The sequence below is a fragment of the Musa acuminata genome, chromosome BXJ1-9 (genome assembly GCF_036884655.1).
Source record: "Musa acuminata AAA Group cultivar baxijiao chromosome BXJ1-9, Cavendish_Baxijiao_AAA, whole genome shotgun sequence".
Taxonomy (NCBI): Eukaryota; Viridiplantae; Streptophyta; class Magnoliopsida; order Zingiberales; family Musaceae; genus Musa; species Musa acuminata.
Window position 1 is genome coordinate 7,870,691 of NC_088335.1, and position 18,444 is coordinate 7,889,134.

The 18,444-nt window shown below is 47.9% G+C and overlaps 2 protein-coding genes across 2 annotated transcripts; both read left to right on the plus strand.

The window, feature by feature from the left end:
* The first annotated feature begins 10,086 nt into the window (after positions 1-10,086).
* LOC135594249 (uncharacterized) lies at positions 10,087-12,476 on the plus strand. The gene has a single exon (XM_065084649.1). It carries the CDS (start codon positions 10,098-10,100, stop codon positions 12,363-12,365), a length of 2,268 nt encoding a protein of 755 aa, XP_064940721.1. The 5' UTR covers positions 10,087-10,097; the 3' UTR covers positions 12,366-12,476.
* A 3,220-nt stretch (positions 12,477-15,696) lies between these two features.
* LOC135594250 (uncharacterized) lies at positions 15,697-18,108 on the plus strand. Its single transcript, XM_065084650.1, has one exon. The coding sequence runs from the start codon at positions 15,708-15,710 to the stop codon at positions 17,967-17,969; it is 2,262 nt and encodes a 753-aa protein (XP_064940722.1). The 5' UTR covers positions 15,697-15,707; the 3' UTR covers positions 17,970-18,108.
* The last annotated feature ends 336 nt before the right edge of the window (positions 18,109-18,444 follow it).

Below are 18,444 nucleotides of genomic sequence, written 5' to 3' on the forward strand. Positions count from 1 at the left end.
CAATCTCCTCTTTTGATCAGCTTGCCAATGAATTTGAACTCAACTTTATTAGTTACAAGTTGCCAAATAAGCCTATAACCTCTCTTTTGGTAATACATCAATAAGTCAGAGTCCCTGACAAGTTACATAAAATGGTTCAATGATAAAATAAGATTGGTAGTTAAGCCAAGTTCATCTGTTCTAATTATAATTAATGCTTATATCGACGGCCTTCAACTATTGAAGTTTTTCTACTTATCATCACACGACCTCCAATCATATTCCTAGAGTGGTTGCAAGAAGCAAACTAATGTCTTATAACTGAGTTTGTCATCATCGGAAAAGGAGCTCTAAACCCAAAAAAATGACGTAGGGCTCCATAACCAAATATTCTAGAGCGATCACATAATAAAAGACCAACGGGAGATCAAGTCCTCCCTCATCAAGAACATACTCCATTAAATACCTCTCATATTGAGGTATGTTGAATCTCGTATTTTGATGATGAAACTACTTGATATATGTTTATGATTTAATCTGCGTTTTGAGTGACGCAGGATGCTTTGATCAGGATGAGATAATTAAAACAGGAAAATCATGTTGTGCCGGAGGAACATGTCAGAAGATTGGACGTCGGGCCGGTGGATCGGTCGACGTATCGACAGAAGGCTTCGGGCCGTGGACTCGGGCATCGGGCCAAGTAGAGCGGGTATTGTGCCAAGGATATCGGAGTTGCGGAGTCAACTGGCCGATTGGGCAATAGGCCGTAGGAGAGGACGATGCGCCGAAGAATCAGACGAAGCGTCGAGGGACCAATGACATGCCGGACAACTTGGTTAATTGCTTAGGATTAATTGTCTCGATCGAAGTTTTGTTTTAAGTGTGCAGGATTAACTACGATGAAAGATAGACAAGCAGCAAGAGTTGCGCCGGAGTCAAGTTCATGATCACGTTGGGAGTTCGAGAGTTCGACGGAAGTACGGACGGTCGTCGGAGGTTCTGCGAGAACAGATCCGAGAAGTCCAGAAGCTTGCCAAGCGAAGCTCGTCGGAACTCGCCAAGTGGATCGTCGCAAAGTCCAGGAGTTTGCCGGAAGTCCGCAGAAGCATCACCGAGGGTTCATCGGATGATCGACGGAAGTTCGCCGGAAACTCGCCGGAAGAAGCGATTGACGTACCGAAGCAAAGCTGCAGAAATTGTCTTAGATTTAATCGTAGTTAGCACGGTGATTAAGTTAGAAATGGGAGGTGATCCCATTAGCTTAATCCTGGGGCAATTGGGCCCCTGAAGAACTCAAGTTGGGTCGAATGGTTCAACCCATTCGAACCCAAGTAGCTGTGGGAGGTGCAACCGCCCAGGCAGGGAGGTGCCATCGCCCAGGCTAAGTCTCCCAGCGAGACTGGGCGGTGCAACCGCCCCAGCCAAGAGGTGCAACCGCCCAGGGCTCAGTCTCCAAGCGAGACTGGGCGGTGCAACCTCCTCTGTCGAGAGGTAGCACCGCCAGAGCTCAAGTTCCGAGCTCTGGCAGGCGATGCAACCACCGAGCTCGGTCTTCGAGCTCTAGCAGAGAGCTGCAACCTCTCTGGACAGGAGATGCACCGCCTGAGCTCGGTCTTCGAGCTCTGGTAGAGTGGTGCAACCACCTCTGGCAGAGAGGTGCAACCACCTCTGGCAGAGAAGAGAAACTTCTCTGGTCAGGAGATGCACCGCCTGAGCTCGGTCTTCGAGCTCTGGCAGGAAGGTGCAACCACCCCTGACAGAGAAGGTGGAACCGTCCGAGCTCAGTCTTCGAGCTCTGCCAGGCGGTGCCACCTCTCCAGTCGAGAGGTGCAACCGCCTGAGCTCAGACTTCGAGCTCTGCCAGGCGGTGCCACCTCTCCAGTCAAGAGGTGCAACCGCCTGATCCCGGAATTCCGGGATTTGATCGTTTTGAGCTCGAAATTTGAATTGGGTTGGGGCCTATAAATACCCCACCCATTCAGCACTGAAAAGATACAGACCTACACCGAAATCTTGATCTTTTCTGTGATTCTAAGAGCTCAAAAGTGTTGTAAAGCCTTTAAGTCTCCTCCTTCTGTTCTTCAAGTTTTCAGTTGTAAAGTGAGGAGAGAAAGGTCTGTAAAGGTTGTCTCCTGAGCCTGTCAAAAGGAGAGAAACTGTAAAAGGGAAGTTTGGCCTTCGCCTATTGAAGGAAGGCCCCTAGTTGACGTCGGCAACCTCGTCGGTGGAGGAAGCCAAAAGTGGAGTAGGTCAAGGCTGACCGAACCACTCTAAATCTCTGGTTTGCGTTTATTTTTGAGCACTTTATCATTACTGCAAACCTCCTCCATTACTACTGCTCTCTGCGCTCTCACGAACAAGTTCTAAGTGCTGTTCTTCCGAATCTGCATTCAGACGTAAATTCGTATTTTCGTACATTACAGTTTACGTTTACGTTTGATTCTGCAGAACTGTCTTCCGTGCTTTTACGAAAGAGTTTCTTTGCAGTTTACACTTACATTTTGATCCTATTGATAACTGCAAACTGTCCTCTACAATTTTACGAACGAGTTTCAACATTTAGATGTAAAACTGCATTTAGACGTAAATCGGCTTTCCTCTCACAATCATCAGTTCTCAGTTCACGTTTACGTCTTGATTTCAACTGCATACTGCCTTCTGCGAGTATACAAACGAGTTTCAAAGTTTAGACGTAAATCTGCGTTTAGACGTAAATCTGCGTTTAGACGTAAATCTGCGTTTAGACGTAAATCTAAGTTTAGACGTAAACTGCGCTTAGACGCAAAACTGCGCTTAGACGCAAACTGTGTTTAGACGCAAACTGCGCTTAGACGCAAACTGCGCTTAGACGCAAACTGTGTTTAGACGCAAACTGCGCTTAGACGCAATCTGCGCTTAGACGCAAACTGCACTTAGATACAAACTGAGAATTAGCTTTTGCATCATAATAGCTTTTATTGAACGAACGCAGCTTTTGGTTTTTAATCGCTGTAAGATTTCCGCTGCACTAATTCACCCCCCCCCCCCCCCTCTTAGTGCTCTCGATCCTAACAAGGTACTCATATAGATAATGGAGAAAGGGCTCCTCCGTACACCTCACCCTCTACGAGCTCCACCAACTAAATGTAATCGATCAAAATTTTATTGTTTTCACTAAAACCATGGACATAAGGTATGAGGAACATCATTAGAGGAGGTACCTCCACTACTACCTCCATAAGGATTACTACGATATGAAACAATAAATCGAAGAGCTTAATCAGAAGAGGTACCTCCACTACTACCTCCATAAGGTATGAGGAACATCATTAAGGCCCAAAGGACCTATTGAGCAATAGGTTGATGTGATAGTTGGGGGATCAGCATTAGGTGGAACTAGCACGTCCTCCCATAAGACTTATGGAAGGGAACCCAAAGCAAAAAGGTGATATCCCAACACAATCATCATATTCAAACGACAAGGCGTCTCCCAGCTCCCACTATCTTAGGAGCTCTCGGCCTGTCGGGAGGAGGACGGGACTTCTCTGCCCCTTTGGCATTGGCTTGGTGGCAACGATAGAGGTGAAAGATTAGTAGGGTGCTTTCCAAGCCTCACCTCGGTTGCTATTGTCAAGCCCTGACCATTGGTCGGTGCATGAGCTACCTCTTAAACTTCTAGAGTGAGTTCATCTCACCTTTGCTCCCATGCAAAATCCTCGTATCGTCAAGATGTCGATGGGTGATGAGCCATGTGTGTGTGACTCCAATAACATTGTGGCACTTCGATCGTATCGTCAAGATGTTAGCACAAAAGATCCATCTTTATATAGGGAGCAAGGTCAGGATGGATTCAAAGGAAATAAATAATGGGGAGATTAGATTCAGATACAGACCCTGAGGCACATGACTGAGCCCTTCTTTCATGAGCCAACCCTTGCTCATCTACAAAATCATCTCAAAAAGAGCATTGGCCAATCGATAGTGTTGCTCCCATTTTGACTCATTCAACCTCGAGATGGTATTCTAATACTTCTAAATATATCATGTTAAGTTGATAGGCCACCCCTCGCTAGTCATAGGTGCCTTGCAAGCCAATCGGATGACCATGATAGTAATATCCATGGATCTATACAATGGGAATCAAATCACGATGAGATCATGATAGTAAGACCGATTCACCTTTAAACACAGATTCTAAAAAATCTCGGTCATAGATTACTCAAGAAGGACACCGAGATAACTAGACAAACTAATATATTATATACTCGTCCATATGATGGAGGTGACTGGTCTCATAGCTGCTCATGTGGGGATACTAGGGATACAGTGTAGGTGCTTATTGGAAAATGAGTTCACTAATTGATCCGCTCACGAAATGTTGGATAGTTGATGATGCCTCATTGTGATTTCGTCGTCCATATGGTGTATCTGGTTCTTAGACTTGAGACACCATGGATGTCATGTATGAGTACTCCACTCTTTGATGCCGAACTTATAGGCTTGAAAGTTCCAGATCTAGCACAACCAGTTATTAAGAGTGCTAGCCAACCTTATGGGAGCTATTGAGTTTCGATAGAGGATCATCCACTTTCAGTATCATGAGAGAAATATCTCATATGTTCTTGTTTAGATAAATCTCTAGCCAAGATCATTTAGAGTGAGAGACAAAGAGCTCTACAAGAAAATACGATTAGAGTGAGACTCAAATAAAAATCATATCGACCTGACAACACCATACCTGGTATATAGTCATTGGGGTATTAGATGGATAATGGACTATACGTACATGACAATTGAGGATAGATAGGTCCAAAGGATTGAATTCTCATATATCGTTTGAGGACTACAATGTAGTGGCCTAGTACGTTCGTAGTCGATGAGTCGAGTGAATTATTATAATTGGTATATAGTCGACGGATTGGATTCTCAAACCACCGGATTCTCAATCAGAAGATGAAGAAGATATGGAGGAGGAAGACATTATGGACTTTTCTAAGTGTTCTAAAGATGTTGAAAGGTTGAGGCCACTAAAGGTCTAAGTGCTCTGAATGGTTCTAAAATCATGAGAGGAGCACATGAAGAAGACATTTTATTTATAGGGTCTGAGTGACCCTTCTACTAACCACATCATCATACGATGGTTCAGCTAACAGGCTAAGTGGTGGCACATCATTGCATGAAGCCAAAGTGGTGTAATCATGGCGAACTTTCGAATCCTCGACTGTTTAAAGAATGTACATGTGGACAATGTCAACGCTTCGACAAGTCATCATTATGAAAATCTAAGAGTTCAATTCTCGTCAAATTTGATGAGTGATCAAATTAACATTACCATTAGGAAATGGGGCTAAATTGATGCACGCCGGTAGACATGGCCAAAATCTTAAAAGATAAAGCAACATCTTTGGTGCAACCAAAAGGTCGAATATACATATCAACTAAGAAGCCAAATATGCATATCGATCACGCATAACCAAAAGACCGAATGTGCATAATGATGATGTGTAATTAAAAAGATAAATATGCATATTTATGATGCATAGTCAAAACACCAAATGGGTATATTGACGATGCATAATCAAGAGCTCGAACGTGCATATCGACAATGCACAATTGAAGGACCGAATGTGCATGACAATGCATAGTCGAAAAGCCAAACACGTATATCGATGACTCATAGTTGAAAGGTTGAATGTACATTTTGACGGTGTACAATCGAAAGGCCAAACACACGTATTGATGATACCCCAACCGAATGCTAATCATCTCTCTTATAAATACCACAATGTCAATCAAAGTTGCTTCTTGACTAGATAGCACTGTGCTCAAACGAGCTACGAAGCAAGGGGGCTACTGATAGATGGCAAATGATATGGTCAACACCTCATGTGGTTGACATGTCGATTTCCGAAGGCCATGCTAACCACATGTGCTTGACAGGTGGTCATGGTACAGACAACACACTGGCACTAGGTGGTTGACATATCAATCACCTAAGGCCACATTAATTGTATGTTCAATGCCATGTGGTTCCAACGTGGCTTGATCTTGTCAAGACAAATTTTGAATTCGATGTATCGTGACATCACTATCTTGATTCGACCCAATAAGGATGCACAATCGACCCCATGACAATCGCTAGTCTTAGGAGTAACGGTTTACAAAGCCACCTATCAAAGAGGCCCCCAAATGCGTTATCCACACATATTAAAAGATTTTTTTGAGAGAATTGTCCGATGAGTCTAACCAATCAAAAATCGAGATTAATTTTATCATTCAAGTGATATTTATAAAAAATACCCCCAATATAATTTTGTTGATCCAGCTCCTTCGATCAAAACGGTGAAATGAGCTTAGATAGACAAGAACGTCGATTGGATCCTGTTCCCAATTTATTTTGTCCCTAAGAGGGGAAAAAAAAAAAAAGATAAGTATGATTTCTTTTGATATTAGTTGTTGCGGGAACAACGTTGAGTCGTGGCCTCGGGGCCGACGCAGCTCGGTTCGGGTCCGGATGACGGGGGATCTTCCCGGTGCGGCCCTCGAGTCCGCTGAGGTGGCCGATCACGGTGGTCCGATCGGGACAAGGTCGTCGCTTCCTCCGGGAGGGAACTCCTCACCTATGCGTCCAGTGGAGACCTTCGGCTTCTCACCTGCACAAAGGTCGGGTCGGGAAGCTCGACCCGGCCCCTCCAACGATCAAGTTAGAAGATAGTGGCAGGGGGTTTGTTGTCTCCCTTTTTCCCTTTCTCTTGTTGAACGCGAGGGTATTTATAGGGGAGGTTACCGTTGCCTGATCTGCTCACTTACAGGGGGCAGGATCGTACTCCTGGTAGCATCTACCACCGGTTGGCGTGGCGTGAAGGATTGAGCCTGAGCAGGGCGTTAATGTGCCTCGGTTGGCGTTCTGGTCCGTTTGACCAGGTGCTATCGGGTCGATCGAGGCGTGAGACGTCATCTGGGGCAGCTGACGTCAGCCCGAGTCTTGTCGCCATTATTATCCTCATCATATTCCCCCCCGGAAAGAAGTTATGCGTTGGTCGTTGTAACGGGAGTCCGAGGCATGGCTTTAGCTTTCAGTATTTGTTCTTGCCGGGCGGCTGCTGGTCCGTTACCAGGGGCGCGGTCCGGATTTAGCAAATAAGGGAGGTTGGGCATGCGCCGGTGGTCTCGGACAGCGTGCAGCTTGAGGAGAACGTCTCAGGCGGGCAGGCCGCGCAAAGAAAGTGGTCTCGGGCAACATGCAGCCAAGGAGCACGACTTAATCGGGCTGGCCGAGCAGAGGTTGTGGTCTCGAGGAACATGCAGCTGAGGAGCATGACTCAAATGGGCAGGTCACGCAGGTGTGATCCCGAGCAGCATGGAGCCGAGGAGCACGACGCAAGCGGGCAGGCCACGCAGGTGTGCATCATGGAGCCGAGGAGCACGATGCAGGCGGGTAGGCCGCGCATGTGTGGTCTCGGGCAAGCAAGCTGCGCAGGCGTGGTCTCGGGCAACATGCGACCGAGGAGCACGGCGTAGGCGAGCAGGCCGCGCAGACGTGGTCTCGGGCATCATGGAGCCGAGGAGCCGAGGAGCACAACGCAGGCGAGCAGACCGCGCAGGTGTGGTCTCGAGCATCATGGGGCCGAGGAGCACGACGCAGGCGGGCAGGTCACGCAGGTGTGGTCTTAGGCAGTATGGAGCCGAGGAGCCGAGGAGCACGATGCAAGCGGGCAGACCGCGCAGGTGTGGTCTCGGGCATCATGGAGCTGAGGAGCACGACGCAGGCGGGCAGGCCGAGGGATGTAAAGACAAAAGGGGTTAGGCCGGGTCTAATCGCGAGCCGAGAGGCGGTCAGGTAGATATTGAGCCTTCGCTCGGAAGAGACTGAGGCAGGGCCTAGATTTCTTTTCACGAGGACCACATCGGACAGCCACCGCGGGTGCTTGACCTCTTCTATGGAGCCCGCTGTCGAAAGTCGTCCCTTCTCCTCACGGCCACCCAGGCCTCCGCCGTGATGTACTGGTTAGCCCGCTAGAGCATCTCTGGCATCGTGGTGGGGGGTCGCTCCGCGAGGGACCAAGAAAGTCTGGAGGGTCGCAGGCCTATCATGAACGCCTGCATTAATAGAGAGGAATGAGTGTCCGGCAAATCTCGGATTTGCGTGGCAAAGCGATCCACGAAATGTGAGAGGGGCTCGTCCTCCCTTTGGTCGAGTTTAAGGAGCAGTGCAACGAATGGCTTTGGTCGGGCGTAGGCTAGGAAGCTAAGCTCAAAGTCTCGGGCGAGCTGACCGAAAGAAGTGATCGCCCCAGGCTTCAGACTGCTATACCATGCACAAGTTGGCCCCCTCAGAGTCGTGGGGAACGCCTTGCACATCATGGCATCCGAGGTTCTGTAAAACGCCATTTGGGCATGAAAGGCGGCTACATGGTCCGCTGGGTCGGTGGCACCGTCGTACGCGTCGAGGAGGGGAGGCGGAAGTTCGGGGGGACTGCCTGATCTTGTATCTCAAGCGCGAACGGGGACCCTTGGTGTGCGTCCTCCCCGAGCTCTCCCTTTGACCTGCGAACCTCCTTCTGCACTTCGTCGAGCTACTGACTAACAAAGCGTAATTGGGCTCGCAGGGAGTCCGCTGAATCCGAAGATAATGCCTCGGGTTCCGGGCGCCCGCTTGGGTTTGCCATCACCCGGTCCCCGAGTGGGGTCGATCGGACCCGAGGCGAAGTGGGGAGCTCCTGAGGTAGCGTGCGAAACCGAACGGGCGGCTCCTGTTGCCGTAGCGGTTGGATCGCAGGCGGGTGCAGCGGATGAGAAACGAGTGGGATAATGGACTGCACCATACTGGTCAATGTTCAGATTTGATGAGTAAGGTCCTGAAAGGCCTCGGACGACACGGGCGATGGGTCGGCTGGGGCGCCGTCGGGTGGTGACAAGCCCGGGTCGTTGAGTATCCGCCAATAGCGCTCTGAGGTCGTTGCGAGGTGTTCGTCATGAGGGTGTTCCCTCGAAGCTCCGATCAGATGTGACCTCTCAGCCGCGGACTCATTCGGGCCGATCGGGTAATCCCTCGACATCTCGGGCCCTCCTTCTAGCGCCAAAATGTTACGGGAACAACCTTGAGCCGTGGCCTCGGGGCCGACGCGGCTCGGTTCGGGTCCGGATGATGGGGGATCTTCCCGGTGCGGCCCTCGAGTCCGCTCAGGTGGCCAATCACGGTGGTCCGATCGGGATGGGGTCGTCGCTTCCTCCGGGAGGGAACTCCTCGCCTGCTCGTCTAGTGTGGACCTTCGGCTTCGCACCTGCACAAAGGTCGGGTCGGGAAGCTCGACCCGACCCCTCCGACGATCAAGTTAAAAGATAGTGGTAGGGGGTTTGTTGTCTCCCTTTTTCCCTTTCTCCTATTGAACGCGAGGGTATTTATAGGGGAGGTTACCGTTGCCTGATCTGCTCTCTTGCAGGGGCCAGAATCATACTCCTGGTAGCGTCTACCACCGGTTGGCGTGGCGTAAAGGATTGAGCCTGAGCAGGGCATTAAATGCGCTTCGGCCAACATTCTGATCTGTTTGACCAGGTGCCGCCGGATCGATCGAGGTATGAGGCGTCATCTGGGGCAGCTGACGTCAGCCCGAGTCTTGTCGCCATTATTATCCTCGTCACTAGTTTTACGCACACACTAAGAACCCAATCCTGCGAGGGCAATATTTTTGTCACACATTCATCCTGCACCCGGCGAACTACCTGTCTCGTGATTGCCGAAAGCAACGGCTCCATAGGTGGATCCTCTATGAGAATTGCTGCGGCACCTGAGTCACCTGTCTCGATCGAGCCCCCAACCAAGGAATAAGCGCCTTTCCCGTTGGTTGCCAGCAATGTAAGGTGGGACAAACACTATCGACCAATGACAAGACGGACGTCCCTCACTGGTATGGTAGCTTGGGCGAGCCACGCAAGCAAGGAACATTTAGGAAAAGCAAATTTGGCACAAAAGCTTTGCTTGCGACAGTCATGTGTTAAAAGTAAAAAAGATGGGAACCGTCTCGCTCACGAGATGCGGCAGCTTAGCACGGTGAAAGACTGTCGAGCTCGATTGCTATATATAAGGAGTTCGCGTTGTGTCGGAGGGAGGAGAAGGCGTAAGAAAGAGAGGCGGGCAGATGAAGATCGTCCCCACGAAGATCAGGAAACTGTGGAGTGCGGATGAAATCCGCATCCTGGTCCTCCTCAGCCTCGGCTTGCAGATCGTCCTCATCTTCGTCTCCCTCTTCCGGAAGCGGTGCCAGAACAGGCTGTTGAGCTTCATCCTCTGGACTTCCTACCTGGGCGCCGACTACGTCGCCGCCTTGGCGCTCGGCAACCTCCTCAACGACCAGACCGAGGCGAGCGAACAGAACATCAACGGCGACCTCACCGCCTTCTGGGCTCCCTTCCTCCTCCTCCACCTCGGCGGCCCCGACACTATCACCTCCTACTCCCTGGAGGACAACGAGCTGTGGCTGCGCCACCTGCTCGGGCTGGTTCTCGAGGTCTCCGTGGCCATCCTGGTGTTCCTCGAGTCGCTGCCGAACCCACACCTGTGGAAAGTCGCTATCGTGGTGTTCACCGCCGGAATACTCAAGTACGCAGAGCGGACGCTGGCGCTGCGGTCGGCCAGCATGGGCCAGCTGAGGCAATCGATGATCAACGACACGCCTAACATCCTCAAGTTCATGCGGGAGTATCATTCTCGTGTTACAAGTGGGCTGAACGTACATATCATGATAGATAAAGAACCAATGCCCCTCCCTCCCACATTTAAAATATCAGAGCCCCTCCCTCCCACAGAAGAACCCTTTAAAATATCCGAAGAGGCGACCATATTATCTGCATATCGCTTCTTAGACACCGTCAAGCGCCTCGCCATGGACCTCTGGCTTGGATTCCAGGATCGAAGAGACGGCCAAACCTTTTTTCTGCATCTCGATGCCTGCCGGGCTTTCCAAGTGGTGGAGGTGGAGCTCTCTTTACTGCACGATATCCTCCACACCAAAGCCGCCCATGTCCATACCCTACAAGGTCGCCTGATGCGGGCCTTCTCTCTCACCTTGGCAGTCGTCGCCTTCGTGCTTTTCAACCGTAGCGGGAAGCACAATATTAACGAAGCCGACGTCATCATAACTTACATCCTCCTCCTTGCCGCTCTTGGGCTCGAGGTCATCGCCGTTATCCTGCTCGTATTATCGGACTGGACCATCGTCGCGCTGCTGGACAGGGGCAAGCTGGAGAGGCCCGTCAACGTCAGGTCGTGGGATTTTCAATTGGCTCATGTAATCGTCAAAATTCGGAGATGGTTGTTCCGAGAAGACACAAGGTGGTCGAATTCCATGAGGCAGTGCAACCTACTCTGCATCTGTCTCAGAGATTACAAGCAAACCACGTTCACAAGAATACTGCATTTCCTCGGATTGAAAGAACTGTGGCATAGCTATCGGCACGTGGAAGATACCAACGTCGAGGGAGATCAGAAGAAGCTCATCTTCGAGGAACTGAAGAAGAAAACCTACGGCGCCGAGGGAGACTCCACCCGGTACAAGCGATTGCGAGCCTGCAAAGGCGAATGGGTGCTTCAGGAAAAGGGCTACCCGAAGCTCTACTGGAGCATGAAGAAGGAATTCGACGAGAGCGTTCTGTTGTGGCACATCGCCACGTCTATTTGCTACCAGATGTGGGACATCGGTGCCAACGCCGATAAGACAACCAATGATCCTCCTATGAAAGTGAAGAAGGATGATATAGTGGAAGGTAACAAAGATTTGGAAGCGAATCAATCTTCTTCCGAAAAAGGCAAGGAAGCGAAATGTGATCATCGTAAGATAAGTAAGCAAATATCCGATTACTTGATGTATCTTGTGGTTTCTCAACCATCCCTGCTGCCTGCCGGGATTGGGAAGATCAGGTTCCAAGACACCTGTGCCGAGGCCAAAAGGTTTTTCACAGACAATGCCAGGGAAATTGAATCGGAGGACCAGTACAAAGAAGCTTCATTACTCATGGTGATCAAAGCACTTGTCAAGCCAAAAAGGGAGGATCTGCCTCCGATGGAAAAAGCAGCTTGCCGGAAGCTGCTGGAAGTGCTGGATCCTTTACTCGAACCCGTAGAGGTGAAAGGGAGCAGGAGCACGTCGGTACTGTTCGATGCATGCAAGCTCGCAAATGACCTAAACGAGTCGAAGATGAGCAGGCCGTGGATCGTCATCAGTGCCGTGTGGGTGGAGATGTTGTGCTATGCGGCCAGCAACTGCAACTCGTATGCTCACGCCAAGCAGCTGAGCCAGGGCGGAGAACTCCTCACCCATGTCTGGTTACTCATGGCTCACATGGGAATTGCTGAACAATACAGGATCGACGGAGGCGATGCCAGAGCAAAATTTGTAGTCGAGATCTAATCACAAGAACCAGAAATTTAGAATCGCTCCAATTAAATCCCTCGCAATCCAAGAATTTAGACCGCTCTCTCGTCCTTCCCTTCTCTTCTGATTTCATCGCATAAAAAACGGTGTCATGTACCCATGAAAAATTGCAGAGGTGATGTCATCTCTCACAAACCTCTTCTGTGATGATCCAGTTCAACACAACAGTACTTAATTATTATGTACTGGAATGTTTCTTGACGGTCATAAATCATTATAGCAAAATCATGATACATTTCGAATATATAAATATTATAAACAACACAATTCAATGTCCATGCAGGCTACTTTACGTGGTGCTATTTGATGTTTCATCTGACAAGCGGAGAAATTGGATTTAGAAATCTAATGCTAAATTATGGCAACCGTCATATATTAAAAAAAGGATTATTTTCCTGCAAAGTCCTCTTTTTTATTTTTTCTGATGCTTCTGTTTTTATTTTTCTTAGATAATACACTTATTTTTATAATTTCATAAATATCCTTATCTTTCCGCCATCACCTCCGTCCCATCTCGAGACGATGACGTCCACCCTTCCTTTTTACCTCCTCCCTCTCCCCTCTTTCTCTCTTCTCTCTTCCCGTTCCTTACCCTGCTGTCCATCACCTTCACCTGTTGCCTTTCTCCCCATCCCCTTCATTCCCCCTCCTCGTTCTCCTCCCCTCTTCTCTCATCGCTCACCTTTTCCTGTCATCTCCACCCACCCTTCCCTTCAAGCTCTTTTCTCTCCTCCTCTTTTCCCCTCCCCTCTCCACCCAACCTTCCCTATCATCTTTTTCCTCTCTCTCTCTCTCTCTCTCTCCCCTCCTCTCCATTCATTCGTCTTTCCCCGCTTTTCCTTTTTTTCCTCCTCAAAGGTGACAAAACCTCGCAATGGGAGTAGGGGGGATGGGTGGACGGTGCCGCCTCGTAGTGGAGGGGAGACGGTGATCAAGAAGGATCGGAGAAGGATAAAGGTGTTTGTGAGATTACAAATAATATGGGGACCTATATAAGAGAAACGAAAATATGGGATACCATATAAGAAAAAAAAAGAAGCATTTTAGGAAAATCGGTCTTCAAAATATGTATGGGAGAGAAAATTGAGTTAAGCCTAATCTAAGTAATTTTCATGATTTTGTATAATATGTTATTACTACATCATACTTACACGGTGAACAATTTTGATTTTTGGAAAGCTTTCTCTTATTTTATTTATGATATTTAATCTGATATGTTTATTATTTTATTATATTTTAAGAGTTAAAATATCATTATTTGACGAGCAAAAGAGTTGTTATTGGTGATATTTAAAATCTCTATTTAATAAATAGGAGACCAATTTTATTAATATAAATTTTGATTGTTCGATTGGAATGTTTATTTGAAGTCAATCAAGATTTAGTATCAAAAGTATGGAATATTACCTTCAAGTATTGTTACAACGACTAGGGAGTCGTTATTCATCTTTTATGACAACTAGGGAGTCTAGATGGAGAAGAGATATGACGTCTAACAAAATATCAATTTTATAGGAAGATGATGTCTAATTGGCACCTAATCGAAGAGTAACCTTGACACACGAGATCGGTGAAAAAATTAGCACATGAGAGAATAGTGAAACTTGACAAAAGATATTTTAGTTTATCATCTCATCATTGCATATTCCTATGGTCTTGGTTTTGCAATTAGGTTATAAATTCGACTATATGACATAGAGAAATATAAATTCAGCCAACTTAAGGAATTTACTCGAATATGAAAGATTGGTGTAATAGATAACGATATAGATCAGTCAATATGGGAGATGACAATATAGATAAGATGATTTTATTATGTCTTAATGTAGGATTGATGTAAGATACTTTTTCTTATCATTTGTGATCTAAGTTTTGACTAAATAATGGTATATATTAACAGTGTTTATAGGATGATTTTTCTAAAAATACTTCCATTTAGGGGTTTCCTGAATAGTACCATCCTTTTTGGTTTTTCTTAAATAATATATTCCTAAATTTAAACATATTGAAATTGTCTCTCAATTTTCCCTATTGCCTTTGCCACCTTCATCGTTGTCGCCACCACCCCCATCTCTTTTGTCGTCGTCACTTGCACCCCCATCACCTTTGTCACCCCCATCACCTTTGTCATTATCGCTCGCACCCCCACTATTGCCTTCATCCCTTTGTCCCATCATTGGTGGAGAGAGGAGGGAGAGGAGGAGAAAAGAGAGAGAAAAAGAAAAGGATAAGAAAAGTAATATAATAAAGAAATATAAAACGATAGAAGAGAAGAAAAAAAAGGAGGATGAAGAAGAGAGAGAAAAAAAAAGAGGATGGCAATGAAAGAGGCAATGAAGATAAAAACAGAGGGAAAGTAGAATGATAGTTTAGCTACGTTACTTGAAAAGACTAAAAGGGGATATTGTTTGAGCAAAACCTAATGTAAAAGTTTTTCTTTTTTTTGTGAAAAATCATCCAAAGTTTATATTACATTTGATAAAAAAAAAAGGGGTTCTACATCCCTCCTTCGATTTATATAGCTAAAACTTATGACAATATCTATCTAGCATTGCATACAACGGCTATATGTTATAACAACAATAAAAATAAAAAGGTGATTAGTGTTCTGTCCTCGAGGAGGAAGATCATTAATCATACTTTATCAAAACTCTGATGTTATCCTCTTCTCACAAGTCTTGAATCCATCATCTTTCTCATGAATACCAAAGCTCTGTTCCTTAACAAGCCATCGATCTTAGCACGCATTCCCGATTCGTTTTGTCCCCACGAGGGAATAAAAAAAGAAAGAAAGTACGGTTTCTTCCGATACTAGTTTTAGAAGCACACTCAAGAACCGAATCCTGCGAGGCTAATATTTTTGTCACAGTCAACTTGCACTACCTGTCTGCGGATAACTGAAAGCAACGGCTCCACAGGTGGATCCCGCATGGGAATTGCTGCTGCGCCTGAATCATCTGTCTCGACCGAGTCACCAGCCAAGGAAACAGCGCTTTTCCAGTCGGTTGGCAGAGCTGTGTATGGTGGGACACACACTATCGACCAATGACGAGACGGACGTCCCTGACTGGTCCCGTAGCTCGACAGCGCTTCTCTCGGGTGAGGCCACTCAAGCAAGGAACAAGTAGGAACAAGTAGGAAAATTTGTCACAAAAGCGTTGCTTGCGACGGTCATGTGATAAAGTAAAAAGATGGGAGCCGTCTCGCTCGCGAGATGGCAGCTTAGCACGGTGAAAGACTGTCGAGCTCGATTGCTATATATGAGGAGTTCGCGTTGTGTCGGAGGGAGGAGAAGGCGTAAGAAAGAGAGGCGGGCAGATGAAGATCGTCCCCACGAAGATCAGGAAACTATGGAGTGCGGAAGAAATCCGCATCCTGGTCCTCCTCAGCCTCGGCTTGCAGATCGTCCTCATCTGCGTCTCCCTCTTCCGGAAGCGGTGCCAGAACAGGCTGTTGAGCTTCATCCTCTGGACTTCCTACCTGGGCGCCGACTACGTCGCCGCCTTGGCGCTCGGCAACCTCCTCAACGACCAGACCGAGGCGAGCGAACAGAACATCAACGGCGACCTCACCGCCTTCTGGGCTCCCTTCCTCCTCCTCCACCTCGGCGGCCCCGACACTATCACCTCCTACTCCCTGGAGGACAACGAGCTGTGGCTGCGCCACTTTCTGGGGCTGGTGCTCGAGGTCTCCGTGGCCATCCTGGTGTTCCTCGAGTCGCTGCCGAGCCCCCACTTGTGGAAAGTCGCCATCGTGGTGTTCACCGCCGGAATCCTCAAGTACGCGGAGCGGACGCTGGCGCTTTGGTCGGCCAGTATGGACCGGCTGAGGGAATCCATGATCAGCGACCCGGATCCCGGGCCTAACTACGTCAAGTTCATGCAGGAGTATCACTCTCGTGTTACTGCGGGGCTGAACGCAAACATCGAGACAGAGAAAGAGCCACGGCCCCCCCTTCCCAAAGATAAACCCGAAAAAAGAACCGACAAGGAGATCATATTCGGTGCCTATCGCTTCTTCCCGACCGTCAAGCGGCTCACTGTGGACCTCATGCTCAGTTTCCAGGATCGGATCGAGAGCCAAACCTTCTTTCTGACGCTCGAAGCCACCCGGGCTTTCTTCATGGTCGACGTGGAGCTCTCTTTACTGCACGACATCCTCCACACCAAAGCCGTCCGTGTCCATACCCTACGAGGTCGCCTGGTGCGAGCCTTGTCGCTCTCCTTGGTAGTCCTCGCCTTCGTGCTCTTCCACCGTAGCGGGAGGCATAATTTTAGCGAAGCCGACGTCATCATAACTTACATCCTTCTTCTTGTCGCTCTTGTGCTCGAGGCCATCGCCGCTGTCCTGCTCGTATTCTCGGACTGGACCATCGTCGCGCTGCAGGACAGCGGCAAGCTGGAGAGGCCCTTCATCGCTCGCCTGAAAAAAATCATCAGGTTTTTAAAATTGGATCTTGCAATCGTCAAATTTCGTGGTGGCACAAGGTGGTCGAATTCCATGAGGCAGTGCAACCTACTACGCATCTGCCTCGGAGATTACAAGCAAACCACGTTCACAAGAATACTGCATTTCCTCGGATTGAAAGAACTGTGGGATAGCAATCGGCCCGTAGAAAATACCATCGTAGGGGATGATCAGAAGACGCTCATCTTCGAGGAACTGAAGAAGAAAACATACGGCGCCGAGGGAGACTCCACCGAGTACAAGCGATTGCGAGCCTGCAAAGGCGAATGGGTGCTTCGGGAAAAGGGCTACACGGACTTCGACTGGAGCATGAATAAGGAATTCGACGAAAGCGTCCTGTTGTGGCACATCGCAACGTCTATTTGCTACCAGATGAGGGAGAACGGTGCCAACGCCGATAAGACAACCATTGATCCGCATAAGAAAGTGAATTTCCGTCGCGTTAAGAATGATACAGTGGAAAGTAACAAAGATTTGGAAGCGAATCAATCTTCTTCCGAAAAAGGCAAGGAAGCGAAATGTGATCATCGTAAGATAAGTAAGCAAATATCCGATTACTTGATGTATCTTTTGGTTTTTCAACCATCCCTGCTGCCTGCCGGGATTGGGAAGATCAGGTTCCAAGACACCTGTGCCGAGGCCAAAAGGTTTTTCACAGACAATGCCAGAGAAATTGAATCGGAGGACCAGTGCAGAGAAGCTTCATGGCTCAAGGTGACCAAAAAACTTGTCAACCCAAAAAAGAAGGATCTGCCTCGGTTGGAAAATGCAGCTTGCGAGAAGCTGCTGGAAGTCGCCAAGTCGGATCCTGAACTCAAACCCGTAGAGGTGAAAGGGGACAGGAGCAAGTCGGTGCTGTTCGATGCATGCAAGCTCGCAAAGGACTTAAACGAGTTGGAGACGAGCAGGAGGTGGATCGTCATCAGTGCCGTGTGGGTGGAGATGTTGTGCTATGCGGCCAGCAACTGCAACTCGTATTCTCACGCCAAGCAGCTGAGCCAGGGCGGAGAGCTCCTCACCCATGTCTGGTTACTCATGGCTCACATGGGAATTGGTGAACAATACCGGATCGAAGCAGGCCATGCCAGAGCAAAACTTCTAGTCGACATCTAATTACAAGAACCTGAAATTTCCAATCCCTCGTAATCCAAGAACGTAGATCGCTCTCCCGTCCCGTCCTTCTCTTTTGGTTTCACAGCATGAAAGATGGTGTGACGTACTCATGAAAAATTGCAGAGGTGATGTCATCTCTCACAAACCTCTTCTGTGATGATCCAGTTCAGCACAAATAGTAAGCAATCATTATATACTGGAATGTTTTTGAACGCTTATAACTCATTGGAGAAATACCACGTTACATTTTAAATTAAGAAATAATGATTGATGAGCCAAGAGTTGTTATTGGTGATATTTAAAGTCTCTAATTAAGAAACAGAATACTATTTGTTATCTTATTGATTCTGACTTATTAGCGGAACAATCTTTTGTAATAAAAAAGACAATTTGGGACCATCGTGTTTCTAGTGGTCCTCTTAACTCCGCCGGGAGTATCGAAGAAGTTTGACACCGTCACATCCTTTTAATTGAG

Coding starts and splice junctions, on each gene's coding strand:
- LOC135594249 (XM_065084649.1), top strand. CDS start 10,098: ATGAAGATCGTCCCCACGAAGATCAGGAAACTGTGGAGTGCGGATGAA.
- LOC135594250 (XM_065084650.1), top strand. CDS start 15,708: ATGAAGATCGTCCCCACGAAGATCAGGAAACTATGGAGTGCGGAAGAA.